This window comes from Phallusia mammillata, chromosome 1 (assembly GCF_965637545.1).
Source record: "Phallusia mammillata chromosome 1, kaPhaMamm4.hap1.1, whole genome shotgun sequence".
NCBI lineage: Eukaryota > Metazoa > Chordata > Ascidiacea > Phlebobranchia > Ascidiidae > Phallusia > Phallusia mammillata.
The window spans coordinates 8,790,836-8,810,111 of NC_137252.1; the positions used below are offsets into that span (position 1 = coordinate 8,790,836).

The window sequence follows — 19,276 nt, forward strand, 5'->3', positions numbered from 1 at the left end:
TCTGGCGCCCTTACCCGGCTTATTTCGTGGGACGTTGTTGTGTGAACAGAACTTAAGTTGTAGGACAAACTATAGTTTTGTTGTGTGCGGCTTCTTTGTACTATAGTATGAATGGCTTGGGTTATGCAAAACCATGATAAGTAAAACACTTCTAAAATTGTCTGACACCGACCCTTGCTAGATATTCGGTTTTCGTGTGTCTCAAAGCAGAGCTCTTTGGCGTGGTTTTCATCTAATACTCACAGAGATACTTTTTATTATTAAACTATTACTACGGACAATTACGCTTCCCATAGTTATAAACCCTTAATGTTTGTTGCCTAAAATGGTAAACGGCACTGGTTTAGTGTACGGAGAATTGATAGATAGTGTCAGTAGAGTTAATAGAGTCATTAAACTTCTATGATGATGAGATTGTTTGCTCATTACGCAACATACAAATACGTTTCCATATACGTTGTGTACGCAACCTATAGGTCCTATACTATAGGGGTTCCCAACCTGTGGTACGCGTACCACTAGTGGTACGCGAAAGTTGTTTAGGTGGTACGCGAGTAGCTTTCGCTTTTTTTCACAAAAATTTGGATTCACAACTTGATATTTTGTTAATCTGGTTTTGTTTACAAAAAAATTCCCCAAGCCTCTTTTTATTGTTACGTAACTATTTCTGTTGTTTCGTTCGTTAACGATCTACAAACTACAGGTTATGTCAATTGTCAACAAGAAGCACAGTTGCTTTGAAAAGCCGTACAACGCTGTGGGACAGTGGGCGTTGATGACGGCCAATGATTGCTCGGCCAATTGGTGGACAGTAAACAAAAACAAAAATATCATTAAATTTAGTGGTCGTGCTTTAGTGTTATTTTAGTAGGTCAATATTATTATTCTTAATAAAATATGATTCGATTAAATAAGTTGTTCTGCAAGAAGTGGTACGCGTTGCAGTACAAAGCGTCCAAGTGGTACGAGATCGAAAAAAGGTTGGGAACCCCTATAATATAGGAACGAGAAAAAACCTGCCATGAAGAAAAATTCGAAGCAACTTGGTCGTATGACCCTTACAGGGTTCGAAACCCCCGTCATGTTTTTTTTGCAAATCGGCTGTACATATAAACGTGTGAATCATTTGTTTGTTATTTTCGCGCTTAGTAGATTTCAAGTTACAGATTTGCGTATGTTACGTGATTTGGAAAAACCGTTGTAAATTTCTGACAATTCGTTTCCAACTTATTTTTGAGGGAGAATGGTTTTAGACGAGTATACGCTTTTTCTATATTTTACAAGGTTTCAACAAATTTTTACATAATTTCTTTCGCCTAATTTACAAACACGTGTTGATTAATTGCATTTGTAGAAGTTTATAAATTCAAAAATTAACGTTTAGGAGAAATGACAACTATAATACCTTTCATTTCTTCTCCATTTAAGACTCAATCCTTAAAACACACGACTAATGAGAAAATCCCTTTAAAATGACGCGCATCAATTTCGTAGCGATGGAACCAAGCCCGCATTATAATTTTCATACGACATGGCAAGCTATCGTACGCACGAGATCAGTGTGAGATCACGAATCTAAGGCCCAAGGCGCCATTATAGTTCATACAAATCTAACATTTCGGTGTCTGCATGCATATTTGGTGTCGAATTCTTGGAATTCATAAACTATGTGTTAAGTCAAACAGAGGCTAAATGTTTAAAAGGGTAGAAATTTTGCCTGCACGTATGTAGACGTTTAGAGCCCGAAACCGACCAGAAAATCGTAAAACCCAAATGCGGTGCATCACATTGTAAACAAAGAAGTTTCCAATCTGAACAAAGATGTCTCGTAACATTTGACAACTAGTGGTAAACTTTTAACCGGGTATTTTGACAATCTAAGATTATTCACGCGTTTTCATGCCGCACTCTATTGTCTCGCTGTGTCATGTGTCATACTTTAACATGTTTTGTTGGAATTTGATGCAATTGCGTATTCGTGCACCTTGAGGTACACCAATGTACTTCCGGCAATTGTGTCGAAATCACACGAGCAAACAGTCGGTTCAAATTGGAGCTCCACACGTGCGGTAAAACGTTGTTTTCTTCCCAGAACACAGTTAGAAATCGGTCCGTATTTTGGGACAGCAGACACACACAAAATTGTAATGTAACCTAATACCATGCGCTTTTGTGAAAAAGGCACTTTGTCGGAAAGCGTGTGAAAACATTTTTCACTTTAAATACCGGGATACGATGCAGGTATGCAGGTATGCAGGTATGCAGGTATGCAGGTATATACTTTTGTGGGTACAAGGCCGTGGCCCAAAACGGGATGTCAAAATAACCAAACTCTGCTATATGGTCAAATATGTGTCTTTCAATAAGAAGGCTCTAGGATTCATTAGGCAAGTTTTTAATGACGTGAAAATCAAAGTTTTATATACAATATCAGGATACGATCCAGGTATTCGTGTGACGCAACTTAATACTAGCTCTGAGTCCAGTTAGTACCTTCGTGCAATAAAACAAGGCTAGAAATCAAGTGTTTGACGCCCTAAATGCGGCGTCGCTAACATATGTTGCGAAAGATAAAACAACGTCGCAAACAGGATCAATTAAACGCATTAAAGCTGAGTAATGCCTTCCTCGGAATACTAATTATTAATACCCTGAATATAATAGGTAACGTTCTAAAGCTGCGTTAAGTGACAACAGAGGAAATAACAATCATGAACAATGAGCTAAGAGCTGGCGGCATATGGGCTTTTCTCCAACTAAAATGCAACCAAGAAAACTAACAGTTAGGATAGCGGCCCTTTACGTTTGAAGTATGTTCAGATTAGTTGTACAGTAGTTGCACAGAGAAGAACTATGCATTTGCTCATTTTTCAAGAAAGCAATAGAAACGCAGCTTCTAAATGCCATTCAAAATATTGCTTGCCTAACTTGTACATGCATGGAAAAACTCGTTAGGGTAAAAGTCTAAAAAAATGAAAAAAAATGCTACTGTTACCAATTTAAATGTGATAATTTGTTTGACCCATTTACATAAAAAACTATATTTTTTCACTGTTTATGGCCGTAATTTTCACCAGCTGTTTTCAAACGTGAGCAATTCAGGATAGAGGTCATTTCCCATAGCATGAGTAATTGAGGAAAAAGCTGTTTTCGGCTTTATAACACGTAACAAGTATTGCCGCGATTTTGTTTGCCGTCCTGTTGAACTAAAGTTGCAAAGGAAAACTTTTGTGAAGTCACATAACAAAAGTAAGTACCATTACAATAATGCTAACAGTAGTTTCATGTTTAAGGGAAGGTTATATGTGCAGTAAAAATGACAACAAAAATTTGTTATAAAAACAGTCATATTGTGTTGCATTGTTTTACAGATGAACAGCAAGGTGTTCTCTATCGTTTTGATCTGCCTTCTTGTTTTCTGTCGCCAAAGCGATGCATCATGGTCGAAAATAAAAAAAATTGCTAAAGCAGCAGCTAAAGGAGCAGCAAGGTAAACTGTTTTCTTAAATAGAAATCGTTAGACATTCTAACCAAGCGTAAGACAATATGTTAAGTCTAGCTTCTTAGAGAGTATTTCTGACTGAGAAATTTTACCAGTGTTTATGTTAACATTTAGACATAACACTATAACGATAAAAAAATACGAAATGATTTAATTGGTTTCTATTTCTCTGAAGTTTGGCACTACATTGGCTTGTGAACAACACGCTTTAATACATCTGATACCGATGCAATATGATTGTTGATTTGAAGTTATAAAAACAAAATAGTAAGCCTAAACTAAAAAGAAAAAAAAACTTTTAGATTGATACAAGCTCCAACATTTACGCAAATCTGTGTGGAACACCAATAAAAAAATTGACACGAAAAAACGACCTTTTTTTCTTTATAACCTATGCAAGTGATTAGCTAAACTAAATTTGAATTTTATTGCGTCTTTTTCAGTGCACTTGGAGATTCTAGACAGCACGAAAGATTGACCATGGGTAAGTTACTTATAACAAAAAATAGATTTTACAGCAGGGATAGGCAACCTTTTCTTCTATTGCAACCGTTTGAAACTGAAATTTTATCGCGGACCGGCTATCAAAAAAACAAAACAAAAAAAACTACAAATATTTGAAAACGTCTAAATATGTTTATCATCCCGGAAAAACATTGGCAAAATGTTCCTGAGCATTTAACCTAAAAAATTACTCGGCCCTGGTAACGAACTCGTCGTGGACCGGCAGTTGCCCACAGCTGTTTTAAAGGACGAACTATCACATATTTCGTTGTTTCAGATGACATCGAATTCATGGAAGAAATGGAAGACCTATTTGATTAGTGTGAATCGTTCACACTGTTTTATTACGTGAATTGACATTCATAATAAATAAAAAATTACGTGGACATTACCAAAAAATTGTGAATTTGGCAGCGTATTAAGGCAGTTTGATCCAAAGACGTTACACCAACCACGAATCATTTAACTTTTTTAGTTTTATGCGCGCCAACCTGTCTGTTTTCTCAGTTCAAAAAAACATGAGAAGCATGCACTCACAGTGGAATTTAATGTCATCTCGTCACAAATTATTTTAACGTGTGGAATAATGTCAACTATTCGGTTTTTCCATCACTCACGTGTGTATTGTAGTTTTTAATATTGCACAAATTAAGTCTAAAACGTTTATTCTTTGTCCCAACTTTTTTGTAAAGCGTTGCCTAATTGCAAAGCAAGCAAATGTCTTAAAACATACAGCATTTCAGCCTGCATGCCTATTTGGTTTTTGAATTTATAAACCATTTGAGTCAAACAGGGGCTAATTTTTTTTAAATGAATGTTTTCTATTACACACTGACATGGGTAGAAGTTTAACTGTTAATAAATGACCAAAACTGGACCGGAACCTGCATTTGTTGGAATAAATCTGTAATTAGATTCAAAAGTTGATGAAATAGTGGAACCAAGAGTCAATTTATTATTCTGGCCCGGTTCAAGGCCGTTTAATATGAACTTGAGCACAAAACCGACTAGAAAATCCCGCCCGAAAAATAATTAGAAGTTGTTTGATTTACGCGCACTCATTGCATTGTAAAAGCTCACACAAAGTTCAATAATACCATCCTGCTTCCACAGCCATATGGGGATACTTAAAGTTCACGACATGAAGGCGGTGCTTGGTACGGTCCTAAATACAATAGGTTTGCCAGGAAATTAAAGCTACAATTCAAAATCTTCCGAAAATAGCGGCTGCTCAACAGTTTCCTGTCTGCCGTTAAACATATTGTACAACTGCAATATGTTTAAACCGCACGGCAAGTGGCATATGCTTTGAAATATGTTGATGTGTCAAGTCCCATAGCTGTTGCAGTTGCAAAGCAATTTTTTTTTCATTTACAGTCACAAACTTGTGCCTTTTCCTCAAACTAGACAAAAAGTGTTACCCTAAACTAAACCCTGCTACGAATGATTTAAACCCTGCTACGAATGACAAATGATAACGAATGATTGTGCCTCTAATCATTGAGCAGGTGCCTGTAACGATTTTGTTCGCGCAATCTGTAGAATAAAATAGATTCGACAAGTTAATGTCACTGGTCGAGGTTGTGACAAAAACTGTGTTTTTTTACATAGTTCTGTACCGCATATATTAGTACTCAAGCTTGGAGAAAACAAGTTTGGCCCAAATAAAAAGGATCGTATTTATTATTAAAAATTGCACGCCAAAATCATTTGTATTTGACGAGTCAGCAAATATTGTCATTGCAAACGCTTATGCTCCGTTGCGTCACCTATCGAAGATTAGCAGGTCTGTGCCGTGAGTTCTTGTGTTAGTAGTTCTATCAGGAAACTTGGCTTAAAACGCATTAAACGTCCGTTGTGGGTCGAAACGTAGTAAATTAAACAACTTGTTCCTAGGCCACCTAAGTGAAATTTTATCGCCGCTCAGATTAGAATTTGCAACCAAATCCAGAAGTTGTATTAGGTTACTTAAAGTAACCTTTTCAAGACAATAACACATTAGGTTAACACATCGTTTTTACTTTATTTAATCTCTGCATTGTGAGATAATAGGAAAACAATGGCATCGAAAACTTCGTTTACGAGAGTATGTATACAAGTACAACGTATGCAAGTGCAATGGTGTAAGGGAGTAGTATGGTGGCAATGACTTGGCGTGTTGCGAGTTTTTTCTCCGTGTAAAGACCAGGATAGAAACTCTTGAAACATCATGGTTTGCAGTAACTCAGCTTATAAAACGCAGACATGTTGACTGGGATCCGAGAAATCAAAGCCAAGAGCTTGTTCTGTCACATTCTGAAAATATACACATGAATGATTAATGTAGTGAACTAATAGAGTGACAAGCAATGATGTACCGCTTGGTTAATATTAGTAAAACTATAAACACGCCATGTATTCAGACAAATGTTTAACTTCGCTATAATATCACAACCAGGGCTAGTAGGCTATTTTGAAATAGTCATTGGCTGTTCGTTTTGTATGAACCATTGTGTCAATAAAATACGATACTTTCCTCTAAGGGCAAAACTGATTCAGATTAGATACCTGAAGCATAGAAGTCAGAGAGTTTCCAGAAAAGTCTGCATAGTAAACTCCTGGCTTGCGACATACGACTCCAATAGCTTCAATCTAGAAACAAAACTCTTGTTTTTGACATGAACTTGCATTTCAGAAATTTCGATTCGTAAGATCTCACAGCAATTAGAGTACAAGTTTGTTCTTACCAATTTGTTTCTCGGTTCGTCGAACTCAGGTTCCGATGAGAGAGCAGTTGCCTGCATCCAATTGTCGGCTACGTTAAAACTGTTGATGTTTTCCATTCCGATAAACATGCCTCGACTCAATGTTGCGAGACCTACGAAAACAAGATTCGAACATTATGATCGTATATGCCATGATGTAAGACTGCTGACCGGTGATACTGCCGTAATTTAGACTAATTTACTTAACCTAAAACTGAATACAACAGATAAACTGAGAAAAAAATCCACTCACCATTATGTGACAGATCCAACTCGCGCAACTGATGCATTTGAGCAAAGGAATAGTCGTCAATTGTTCTGATGACGTTGTAGCGCAGATTTAATGTTTTCAGTGATGTAAGACCTCTGAACGTGTCCACCGTAATCTTACTCAATTTGTTGCCTAAAAGACATGAAATGCACTTTGCTAATACATGTCTATATGATCGACAATTTTGAAATCAGGACATACCAGACAAGTCCAAGGTCTCTAAATTTGGTTTGCCGTTGAAAGCACCATCCTCGATGCTTTCGATCACGTTGTCCTTCAGAGATAAATATTTAAGAGAGTTCATTCCTGTAAGTTTGCTGCCATCAAGTGAGGAAATACGGTTGTAGGCGAGGTGGAGGTACTCGAGTTGCCATAGATACGCGAACGCGGCGCTGGACCACAAGCTGATGTTGTTGTTATCAAGGTTGATGAAGTTGACCTAAATCAGAAAGAAGGCCTGGGTAAAAAATGCTTGCGAATTTTCCGATGTCATTATTTTTGTGGTTTTAATACCAACAATCAATTACTCTTGCAGGATGACACACAATCACTGGTCTCGTGCTCTTTGTAGCATAATATGTTTTAGACTACCTGGTCAAGTCCCTGAAATGTGAAGAAGTTGATCGAAGTAAGATTATTGTTGTTCAAATTCAAAGTCTTAGCGCTGCTCAGTGGCACGAACGATCTTGGTTGGATATTTATGATGGAGTTATCTCCCAAATCCAGAATCTCCAGATTCGATGCACCAGAAAAGGTCAAAAGTCCGATATTGGTAAGGCTATTTTTGCCAAAGTTCAGTTCCTGATGAAAACAAATGTGCAATAAAGTTTTTGCTGCCTGAAAGGCCTTGCGTAATAACACCTGGTAGTAGTTTATCGATTATTTTGCAATTTTATAAATGCGCGATCACGCTACTCAGAAGATTCAGTCGTTAAAAACTCTTGAAGCGGCTTTATTTATTGTTTACCTTAAGATTAGGTACGGATCCCAAACCACCATCTTCTATAGCGCTGACCCCAGAGTCGGCCATGATAAGGCGATATGAGATTGTGTTTGAAGTTGTGTCATCTTCTGTATCAGTAAGCGCAGACTCTTCTGCAACAACAAATTAAGACTTGAGCGAAGAACATTAAAGTTCTAATGTAGAATGCGCGCGTGGAGAATGAATGTTTTCAGCACAACACGGCTTTAATGTTTAAACTTTGTAAAACTATATACTGTGAGTATGATTAATGGTTTGCTGTCAGATACCATCCTCAAATGCGTTCTCGGCATTCGAATTAAACACCTTCGTGGCAACAAGATAACATCAACAAAAACATTTAAATGCGCCAACCAGTTCCAAAACGGTTTATGGTTGTCCACATACTTTTTCATGTTGGTTGTGATTTCTCACCCAAGTTTTTTACATCACGTCATATATCTACTATACACTTGAGCGTTTAAATCTAGGTTCCGCTCAACATATGAACATGAAATGCGCCGCCTTGTAAAGTTGTTGTTCAGTTTCCAGTATTACAAAACGCGTGACTTTGCCTTTATAGAAAACATCCATTTCGGTAAACATGCTAAATTAGTGTAAAGCAGAACGAATGTAACAACACAAAAGTTGAAACTTACTTTGCTTGGCGAAGTTTTGAATTCCGTGGAGAGTCGCATATGTAAAGTTTTCATTGATTGTGATTGTTCCGTCAAGGTGACACGTGACCGTCACAGTGGTTTCGTTGCCATAGTGAGATATGACCCTAGTGCATTCATCTGCAATGGCGGAAATATTACCTTTATGTTGCACTAGTATAGTATTTCTATAACTTCGGACAAGAATTACACAGTCACATACATGTTAAACTTTGACATGTTAAAGCACCGGATTTTATCAAACCTTATAACTCTTACCTTGATTTTCTTGAGCCACAGCAAAAGTGGCGTACAGTGCCAATACTAGAATTGCGACCAGTTTTGACATCATTTTTTCATCTAAGTTTTAATATTAGGAAATAATTCAGTAGCTTGTGCTTTCTTTCTGCCAAACCGCAATGAAAAATGTTCAATCACTCATACATGCATATGCCACCATTTTTCAGATGCTTTTTTTGACATTTTCCAAATGTCTAAACCGCGCTTGTTATCTTTTCAACCTCCAAAGCGATATCACTCTACTTTCATACACAGTCTGGCTTCTAAAAATTATCATCTGGCTTCTAAATATTTCTCGTCGACCAGTCTACATCGCCGACTGGCTTGCTGGCTCTGTACCGTTCTAGACCCAAACCCTTGTATTTATGCTGAGAAACCTGATGCCTCGCAGCCATTCGCGATTCCACGTAATCGTCTCGCGCTTACCTAATGTACGACAGGAGCGCTGGCCAAACCATAAGCTCGCACAAGGGCTCCACCTAAAGCTATTTTAAGCGCAAGATTTTATGCAGCCTATTTAACACTTAGCATGCTCGTTTGCATTGGACGCTTTCTGCCGGAGCCAAGATTGCGAAAGTCTGTCAAAATGTTTTGTAAAGTATATGTTTAGGTAGACTCGACAAGATGTTGTTGGTTGCATTCAAATGCAAGCAGGTGACCGCAAGTCTCCAACTGACCTTGAACCAAAATTCGCAGCAAACAGTTCTGCTGAAAAAAGATGTATTTCAAATTGAGTTGTCCTTTAATCGCGTTCATAACCTCTGGAAGTTGTTACCGTGACAGCAAAAGCAACGGTGGGTTCAGTGATTTCGTGGGATGTTGGTATGGAAACAGAAGTTGAATTGTAGGACAAATTGTAATTTTGATTGTGTGATTAGTTTTCTTTTACTAAACTTTAGATGGCTTTGGTTCTGCTAACCACAGGTATGAAACTACACAAATCGTCTGATACCAACCCTGTGTTAGATGTTCGTTTTTCGTGGGTCTCAAAGCAGGGCTCTTCAACGTGGGTTTCGTGCAACACTCACAGGGATTCCTTAATGATTTATACCACTGTTACGGACAATTATGCTTTCCAGCACAGAGTGGCAGACCATTGTTGTTCATGGAGCCAAAAATATATTTGGGTAAAAAACTCAAAATACAACTTTTATGACCTCAAAAGGTAAATAGCACTGAGTCAATAAACTTCTATGATGATGAGATTGTTTGCTCATTACGCAACATACAAATACGTTTCCATGTACGTAATGCACGCAAATTTGGAACGAGAAAAAATCTGCCTTGAAGAAAAATTCGAAACAACTTGGTCGTATGACCAATACAGGGTTCGAAACCCCGTCATGGTTGCTTTTATCATCTGCAATTCGACATTACACACAAACGTGTGAATCATTTGTTTGTTATTTTCGCGTTAAGTAGGTCTTAAGTTACAGATTTGCGTATGTTACGTGATTCGGAAAAACCGCTGTAAATTTCTGACGCTTCGTTACCATCTGCTTTTTTGGGGAAGAATGGTTTAAACGAGTTTCCGCTTTTTTCATATTTCACAAGGTTTCGACAAATTTTCACATGATTTCTTCCGCCTAATTTGCAAACACATGTTGATTGATTGCATTTGTATAAAGTTCATGCCCAAAAATTAACGTTCAATAGGAGAAATGGCTCAACAATACCTAGATGAGTAATGAGAAAATCCCTTTTACAAATGACTCACATCAATTTTATCAGCGCCTGCATGTCAGTTTGGTGACGAATTTTTGGAATTATTAAACGATGTCAAGTCAAACAGAGGCTAAACTATTCTTAAGGAATGTTTTCTATTTCACACTGACAAGCGTAGAAGTTTACCTGCGCTTATGTAGACGAAAATGCGCTAACATTTCTCTAAATATGTTAGAAAGTTAAAAAACACTTTGGTTTAGGCGTACAGTGTACAACGTAATTTTGATTACCGCTTGCTGATTCACAAAACCAAAATGTAAGTAAAAAAACATGCTTCCTTGAGAGTGGTATTTGTGCCATAAAATAAACCTGTTTCTATGTAGCAGATTCACAGCTAGTTACAAATGGTTTATTGGCAGTTTAAAAGTCAAAACGATTGGCAGTTCTTTGAAGGAACACTCAAGGGTCACTAATGATTGACAACTTGGTCGAAAACTTAATCTTCTTCTGCAGCATCCTCCAATTCATCGTTGTTGTCCTTCTCGTTCTCTTGTTCTTTGTCTAAAATTTAAATAGTGATTCAATAGTGGTCAAAGAAATGCAAAAGCTGCATAAAGCGGTAGCTAGAACTCGCTATTTGACTGTCAAATACTTTTACTTGGTAGACTGGAACTTAAAATTGTATACAAGGTTTTTTTTTCGGAGGTTTTTTAGGTAACACTTATTTCAAGATAGTTGGGTATATCTAGCCTACTTTCTAACTAATTTATTGATAAAATTCGCATTATTTACAAAATCCACCAATATATGGCGACTGGAAAAACAACATTAGGGGCGATAGCTATGAACGCAGTAATGTTTGCAGTAACTCTTTTGCTGGCGATATTTTTCCTGTAAAAGACTCTTACCTGACAAAAATTACGGGCAAAAACATATTACACCAGGGTTAGGCAAATCTCAGGCTTGTTAAATTTAGCTAAAATGCACGAATATAATATTCTGTATTCTATAACACTTAAAATTATCACATCTGTTGACAAACAAATATTATAACGCACCTCCTAGGTTGAAACGTCGCCTTGCAACGTATCTTCGACGACTTCCATCATGCCATGCGCCTTCACATTCTTCAACCATGGTGCAGAGCACGCCGATAAAGAGAAGAGCGAGCAAGAGCTTGTTCATCTGCGAAACATCAAATGTTACCGAGCCGTTTCGACTCATTTTGTTAATCAAACAGCTTCCTCCACTTACCTTGAATGCTTGTTTGTGTTGGTCACAAAATGAGTATCGATTGAGCTGTTTTTTCTCGTATTTATACCCTTTACCATGGGCTCTGGCATACGCCGTGGCTTTTTTCTTAAATCAAAGCATATTGCAGTTGTACAATATGTTTAACAGCGAACAACAAATTTGAAGTTATTGTGTTTAGGACCGTACCCAGCACCTATGTTGTGAACTTTATGTTTCCTCCCCATATGACTGTTAAAGCAGGATGGTATTATTGAACTTTGTGTGAGCTTTCACAATGTAAATAGTAAAAAGCCAAAGTTCAGCAGATAAACTCATACAATAATGATTCATTAAGGCATATCTAACTGACAATGGCCCGTGTGGGTTAACGATGTTATCTGTGCCCTCTGGCCACCAGCCAATATGCGTAGGCGCAATGGAGTTGCGTCTGTGGCTAAACTTGTTGTCGAATACCCGGAACCTAAGAGCGTCGCTGTAATAACGGAGAGATAGAGTATAAACTTACTTGCTATACTAAGGGGTTTTCTCGTGTGTCTCAAATGGCAAATAATGCCAGTGTTACAAACTACTTTCCCGTTAATTACGTAGGTACTTTCCTGTTTTTAATTGGGTACTTTACCGTTTTGGGTTGGGCACTTTCCTGTTTTTAATTGGGTACTTTTCTGTTAATTATGTTTGGTACTTTCCTCTTAGGTAGGGGTGGCTTGTTAATTAGAATAGATGCATACATGTTCTTGGTGTGTAACTAAACGTTACATATAAAACTGCTCTGTTAGGTGTTTAGCATAATACAGTGATTTTTACACTTTTTTTTCGTTGCGACGCCTCTGGAAAAGTTTTCGTGACTTGCGACGCACCAGCAAATTAAAGTTCATGAGGAAACGTTTCATTAAGTTGTGAAATTTAAATTTATTAAGCTGTGTTTAGTAATACAACAAAATCGCGAAGCACATTTTGAGAACTACTGGCATAGTAGATTTGCTTGTGCTTGCATTATTCCAGAGAAAAAAAACTGACGGTACATATTTTGACAATTCGTATTGTCATGCATTCGGTTTCCTGTCATGCATAAAGGACAAACCAAGCTAATCGTTGCTTGTTTGGAGGCAGACAATACTTCTACTGTATTACAACCCGACGCCTTGCGTTTCTACAAATCGACGCTGGCTATTTAATTGCCTTGTTTCGGGCGAAAAGCTTCTTGTCTTTACAGTTTTGTTGAATAAATCTCGTTTTAGAAACTTTAACATTTGTATTGTTGTGGACCCAGTAGCGTATAAAAAAAGTGTTTCGAGGATGCGAAACAGAGGAGAAGATCCAGGCACAGGAGATGCGTTGAGAGCAGCAAAGGCTTTTTTCTTTCTGTTCCTGATGCTCGGTGGAACTTGGGTTTTGGCTTTTTTTGCAGGTAAATTGGTATCTAAACACATACATTTGCGGAGCTAGATTGGCTACTTTTCAAAGAGGTGGTTTGGATTTAACAAACTCATATCGTATTTTACAGGAATCGGAGACGAGAATTCGAATGAGGTGTTCATGTACATTCATAGCTTGGTAAACGGGTCGCAGGGAATCGTCGTCTTTCTGCTGTACTGCGTCATGGATGACGACATCAGACAGGAAGTCCTGTTGCGCATGCGCAATGCTGGTATCAGAACGGAGCAGCAGCTTAACGCAAACCCACAATAGTGGAGAGTTCAAATGTTAGCGAGATCAAAATTTAAGCAGAGGGGGGGGATGAAAGTTTAAACAAGTAGTTTTGAATGTTTTGGTTATTCTCAACTTCCCTGTATTTGTAGGAATCTGTCTTTGGTTCTTTAAACAATGACGACATTAGTTTGGTTTCTACAAAATTTCATTGCAATTAGTTCGAAGTAGGCTCTGAAAAAATACATTCAACCAAGCCTCTTGCCTGAGCTGTGGGTCACACTAACGTCGCTATTTTGTGCATTACCCCTTTTAGTGTCTTAAATGCTTAACGTGTACATAAGAGTGTTGTAACACCGTTGCTGCAAGACCAAATATTAACAATTAATCTATTGTATTTCGTATGTTGTCGCTATGTGATAACACCAGTCGCAATTTCGCTATGTGATAAAACCAGTCGCAAATCATATTAAACCGTTTCAACTTTTAAACACGGGCTCTGCACGTAATATTTTGCTTGGTTAAAACAAATATACATGCAATGGTAGTGGTTCTTTTTAGTCTTTTATGCAATATTAGTTCTTTTTACCAAAGCATTTGTGTATTTAACCACTGGTGATGTTGTAAAAAAGCAAATGGTTAACTCATTTGTGGCTTTGAAAGGATAAATATATAATTTTTCAAACAATGCCACTATTTTACCACTATTGTGTTATGTTTTCTTCTTTTGCTATTATTTCTGGCGTGTAAAGTTACACGTACTCGGAGCTGCTATTTCATGGTTATTGTTAACGAGTCTATTTGCAGATAATGACAAAACATTTCCAGTTCCTCTTGTCTGCATGTTGAACGGCTTCAGTATACGGCAAATAGCACAGGAATCATCCTTGCATGCGCTGTTTGTATCGTTTAGATAGGCTAAATATAAACATTTCATTAATATCATGACAAATGTCCTTTATCTATTGTGATCTACTGAGAGTTGTACTTCTCATTTGTGTTCTGTGTCAACCACAGATCTTCCTGTGGTGAAAAACAACAAGTTTTGACCAAGTGAACGGGTGCAGTCTGTATAGTAGTGACATTTTAAGTGCCCCCCATAAAGGTTAAAGCACAAACAGTAAAATTAGGTTTGTCGTAAGTTTTATCCTCTAAATTGACTATTTCATCAGATAAGGGACAATCAAAAACAGAGCCATAACACGATAATACACACCAATCCCACAAAAAAGCAAGTGTAAGTCAAAATCAAACGATATGAGACACATGGTCAACAAGTTTGCGGTATTTAAAACTATACGAAGTTTAAATGGTAAAATTATAAAAATACATAACTGCCACGCCTTAGTACCACCGCACGATAAATGAAACTACGTTTGATATTACAAACGGCACGCTAGTTGACAAACACGAATAATCGAAATAATAGTTTGAATCTCGTCACTTGATAAAAACTTGTTGTTTGTATTCAAATGCAAGCACCTGATGGCTGTTGATTATGGGAACTTTTGAGATCATTTTTTTGGCTGATGTTTTATAATATGAAAGTACTCGGTACTTTTATACTTTCTTTCTGCAAAAACCGCAATGAAAAATGTTCACCCTTTTCATAAAATACACAAGTAATGAGAAAGTCCCCCTTTCAAAATACTCACATCACTGCGTCATGGCAATTTGACCATGTCCAAAGTTAAAGCAAATTTGCATACGACATACCAAGCTATCGTACGCACGAGGGCAGAATGAGATTATCCGCTTAAAGGCAACATTAAAATTCACACAAGCCTAGCCTTTCGGTGCCTGCATGTCTATTTGGTGACAAATTCTTGGAATTATTAAACTTTGTTAAGTCAAACAAAGGCTAAATGTTCAAAAGAAATGTTTTTATTTCACAGAAGGGTTGACATTCACCCGAAACGTATGTAGACCTAAATGCGCTAATATTTTTCAAAAGGTGTTAATAAGTGACCGAAACTGGACCCGAACATGACTTGTTGAAACAAATCTCAAATAAGGTTCCAAAAGTTGGTGAAATTGTGGAACCAAGGGTCAAGTTATTAGTCTGGCCCGATTCAAGACCGTTTAATATAAACACATGCATTTGAACTACTTGTATTTTGAAGGCTCACACAAAGTTACCATCCTGCATCTACAGCCATATGGGGGAAGTTCACAACATGTGGGCGGTGCTGGGAAAAATAACGGTCCTAAACACAATAACACAAGTTTGCCGGGAAACCAAAGCATCAATTCAAAATCTTTTGAAATTGGCGGCTGCTTAACATTTCCTGTTCGCTGTTAAACATATTGTACAACTGCAATATGCCTCAAACTTGACGCTAGGTGACAAACACGAATAATCGAAATAATAGTTAAATCTCGTCAGACTTGATAAGATCTTGTTGTTTGTATTCAAATGCAAGCACGTGATAGCAAGTGCTGCAATCTTCTACTGACCTTGCGTTAAATTCAAAGTAAAGCACTCCTCCAAAAACGCGTTTAGATTTGTGGTTAGATTTATTTTTGGTTATGTGTTTACAAAAGTGTAGAAGGCCTAGGTTTGGCAAACCCACGGTAAGAATAAAACAACCAAAATCGTCAGACACCCACCCGGTGGTATACATGTTCGTTTTTTTGTGTCGTCTCTTCGATGTGGGTTCTGTGTGACACACACAGGAATATCTTTATAATTTATACTATTGTTACGGACAAGCACGTCTCCCAGCACATAGTAAATAAATTTGGCAAACACTCTAAAGATTTCGTGACCTAAAAAGGTTGAACAGCACTGGTTTAGTGACAATACAATTAAATAGAGTCAATAAACTTATATAATGATGAGATTTTTTACTTGTTGCGCATCTTGCAAATGCGTTTTTGTACACGTATTGCACGCAAATTGGGAACGAGAAAAAATCTGCCTTGAAAAAAATTCGAAGCAACTTAGTCGTATGACCAATACAGGGTCCAAAACCCCCGTCATGTCTTTTTTTATTAATTGCACTTCGACTGTACTTATAAACGTCATTTTTTTCTTATTTTCACGCCCAGCAGATTTAAACTTACAGATTTTGTTATGTTACCTCATTTGGAAAAACCGTTGCAAATTTCCAACAATTCGTTTCCATCTAATTTTTTAAGGGATAAAAGTTTAGTTTAGGCGAGTGTACAGTTTTTCCATATTTCACAAGGTTTCGACAAATTTTTACATGATTTCTTCTGCCTAATTTACAAACACGTGTTGATTGATTGCATTTGTAGAAAGTTCACGGCCTTAGTTAATCCTCAATAGGAGAAATGGCAACTACAGTACTTTCATTTTTTTCTTCACGACGGGCTCATTTCTAAAAATACACAAGTAATGAGAAAGTCCCCTCTTCAAATACTCATATCACTGTCATGACAATTTGACCATGCCCAACGTTAAAGCAAATTTGCATACGACATACCAAGCTATCGTACGCATGAGGGCAGAATGAGATTATCCACCTAATCACAACATTAAAATTCACACAAGCCAAGCATTTCGGTGCCTGCATGTCTATTTGGTGACGAATTCTTGGAATTATTAAACTATGTCAAGTCAAACAGAGGCTAAATGTTCAAAAGAAATGTTTTTTTAATTATAATTTCACACAAGGGTTGACATTTACCCGGAACGCATGTAGACCTAAATGCGCTAATATTTTTCAAAAGGTGTTAATAAGTGACCGAAACTGGACCCGAACATGACTTGTTGAAACAAATCTCAAATAAGGTTCCAAAAGTTGGTGAAATTGTGGAACCAAGTATCAAATTATTAGTCTGGCCCGATTCAAGACCGTTTAATATAAACACATGCATTTGAACTACTTGTATTTTGAAGGCTCACACAAAGTTACCATCCTGCATCTACAGCCATATGGGGGAAGTTCACAACATGTGGACAGTGCTGGGAAAAAAATAACGGCCCTAAACACAATAACTTCAAGTTTGCTGGGAAATTAAAGCTACAATTTAGCTTCTTTTAAAATTGGCGGCTGCTCAACAGTTTCCTGTCCGCTGTTATAACACATTGTACAACTGCAATATGCTTCAACCAAGCGACGAGTGGCATATGTTTCGAAACATGTTGAGGTAGCAAGTGCTATAGCAGTTGTAATGTTTAAAGTTTCAGATCATGTGTGCAGTTTACCAGTGCCCAAGTAAAAATCTTTTCCATTTACAGTGACAAATTTGTACCTCAAAATCCGAGTTAAGATCACATCAAACTGTTCAAATCAAAAACTTGCTTCATATTGGTAAAAAATAACTTATAACACAACGACATAAAACAGTTTAAAAATATTTGGGGCATGAGATTGACCTTCTGTTATTATATGTGTAATGCAACCTAAAATGACTGGTCCTAAAATCGTTGTGACTAAATAACCCAAAATTTGGTACTAAGTGGACATGGTATGTTTTATGCCTATAACTGGGTAAGGAGAACACAAGGATACGTCGCTTTAGCTAAATACACTTAGTTTGTCCCCAACATGAAGTCTGTCAGATAGTTATCCAAGCATTATTAAGCCTGTCAAAAATTGTGAAATTTTACTTCTGTTCAAAAAAACTGTTGATAAAAAATAAATGCTGTTTCCTTTTTTAATACCTTACTAATCAAACTGATCATGAAACATGCTTATATCTACAGTAGGATTTATAGAAAACTGTGTAGTTGGAATTGTACTAAAGTGGTTTCCAAATCGTCGTTGACCACAGACCTTAATTGCCAGTAGCCTACATTGTGCAATCCAGCGGAGGCGGCGTTAATTTCCATCATTCCCCGTACTGGAAACTAGTCGCAAGTTTATTATTTCCCTCATTTGATTTGGGAACATCGCCACGCTGTATGCCAGAACACATGTTAAAGGGTATAAATACGAGAAAAAACAGCTCAATTGACACTCATTTTGTGACCAACACAAACAAGCATTCAAGGTAAGTGGTGGAAACTGTTTGGTTAACAAAATGAGTCGAAACGGCGTAGTAACATTTGATGTTTTGCAGATGAACAAGCTCTTGCTCGGTCTTCTCCTTATCGGCGTGCTCTGCACCATGGTTGAAGCATATTACAGCGTGTATAGAAGAAGAAGAATTTTCTATCGTCGAAGATATTATGCAAGGCGACGTTCAGGAGGTGCGTTATATTATTTGTTTGTACACAGCTATGAAAATTTTACAAAGTGATGTAGAATACTGTTTTGTATTCGTGCACTTTAGCTAAATTTAACAAGCCTGAGATATACGTAGTGTAATGTTTTCGTCCAGAGTTACTGCAAACATTACTGCGTTCAAAGCTATCCCCCTAATGTTGTTTTTTACAGCCGCCATGCAATTGTGGATTGTCTCAATAATGCAATTAATTAGAAAGTAGATATAACTAACTTAAAATAGCTGTTACCTAATGATCGTTACAAAAAGCCCTATAACATACAATTTTAAATTTCAGTCTACCAAGTAAAAGTACTATTTGACAGTCAAATAACGACTTCGAGCTACCGCGTTATGTAGCTTTTGGATTGGTTTGACCACTATTGAGTTCCTATTTATATTATAGATTTAGACGAAGCACACGAGGCAGAGGACAACAACGATAATCTGGAGGATGTTGCAGATAAACTGGAGGAGCTATTTGTCGACTAAGTTGTCAATCATCAGTGAACTTTGAGCGTTCCTTCAAAGAACTACCAATCGTTTTGACCTCTGCCTATAAACCAATCGTTAAAATGCTAATAAACCAATCGTAAC

General features: G+C 37.3%; 2 protein-coding genes and 1 long non-coding RNA gene across 3 annotated transcripts; 2 read left to right on the forward strand and 1 right to left on the reverse strand.

The window, feature by feature from the left end:
- The first annotated feature begins 3,058 nt into the window (after positions 1-3,058).
- On the forward strand, positions 3,059-4,392 carry LOC145209420 (uncharacterized). Its single transcript, XR_013855098.1, has 4 exons — positions 3,059-3,249; positions 3,372-3,490; positions 3,946-3,986; positions 4,284-4,392. It is a non-coding gene; the product is annotated as an uncharacterized LOC145209420 (long non-coding RNA).
- A 1,747-nt stretch (positions 4,393-6,139) lies between these two features.
- LOC145208942 (uncharacterized) lies at positions 6,140-8,990 on the reverse strand. The gene is made up of 9 exons (XM_080079188.1): positions 8,918-8,990; positions 8,642-8,779; positions 7,989-8,116; positions 7,613-7,822; positions 7,223-7,460; positions 7,004-7,153; positions 6,733-6,863; positions 6,554-6,637; positions 6,140-6,301 (listed from the first exon to the last, which is right to left on the reverse strand). The coding sequence occupies exons 1-9, from the start codon at positions 8,988-8,990 to the stop codon at positions 6,236-6,238; spliced, it is 1,218 nt and encodes a 405-aa protein (XP_079935314.1). The 3' UTR covers positions 6,140-6,235.
- A 44-nt stretch (positions 8,991-9,034) lies between these two features.
- Positions 9,035-14,548, forward strand: LOC145208944 (corticotropin-releasing factor receptor 1-like). Its single transcript, XM_080079190.1, has 2 exons — positions 9,035-13,265; positions 13,362-14,548. Exons 1-2 carry the CDS (start codon positions 13,154-13,156, stop codon positions 13,544-13,546), a joined length of 297 nt encoding a protein of 98 aa, XP_079935316.1. The 5' UTR covers positions 9,035-13,153; the 3' UTR covers positions 13,547-14,548.
- The last annotated feature ends 4,728 nt before the right edge of the window (positions 14,549-19,276 follow it).

Excerpts from the sequence above, each read along its gene's own strand:
- LOC145208944 (XM_080079190.1), top strand. The coding sequence starts at position 13,154 with ATGCGAAACAGAGGAGAAGATCCAGGCACAGGAGATGCGTTGAGAGCA. Across the intron at positions 13,266-13,361 it reads GGTTTTGGCTTTTTTTGCAG|GAATCGGAGACGAGAATTCG; the intron begins GTAAATTGGTAT and ends CGTATTTTACAG.
- LOC145208942 (XM_080079188.1), bottom strand. The coding sequence starts at position 8,990 with ATGATGTCAAAACTGGTCGCAATTCTAGTATTGGCACTGTACGCCACT. Across the intron at positions 8,780-8,917 it reads TGTGGCTCAAGAAAATCAAG|ATGAATGCACTAGGGTCATA; the intron begins GTAAGAGTTATA and ends CCGCCATTGCAG. Across the intron at positions 6,302-6,553 it reads CTCTGACTTCTATGCTTCAG|AATGTGACAGAACAAGCTCT; the intron begins GTATCTAATCTG and ends GTATATTTTCAG.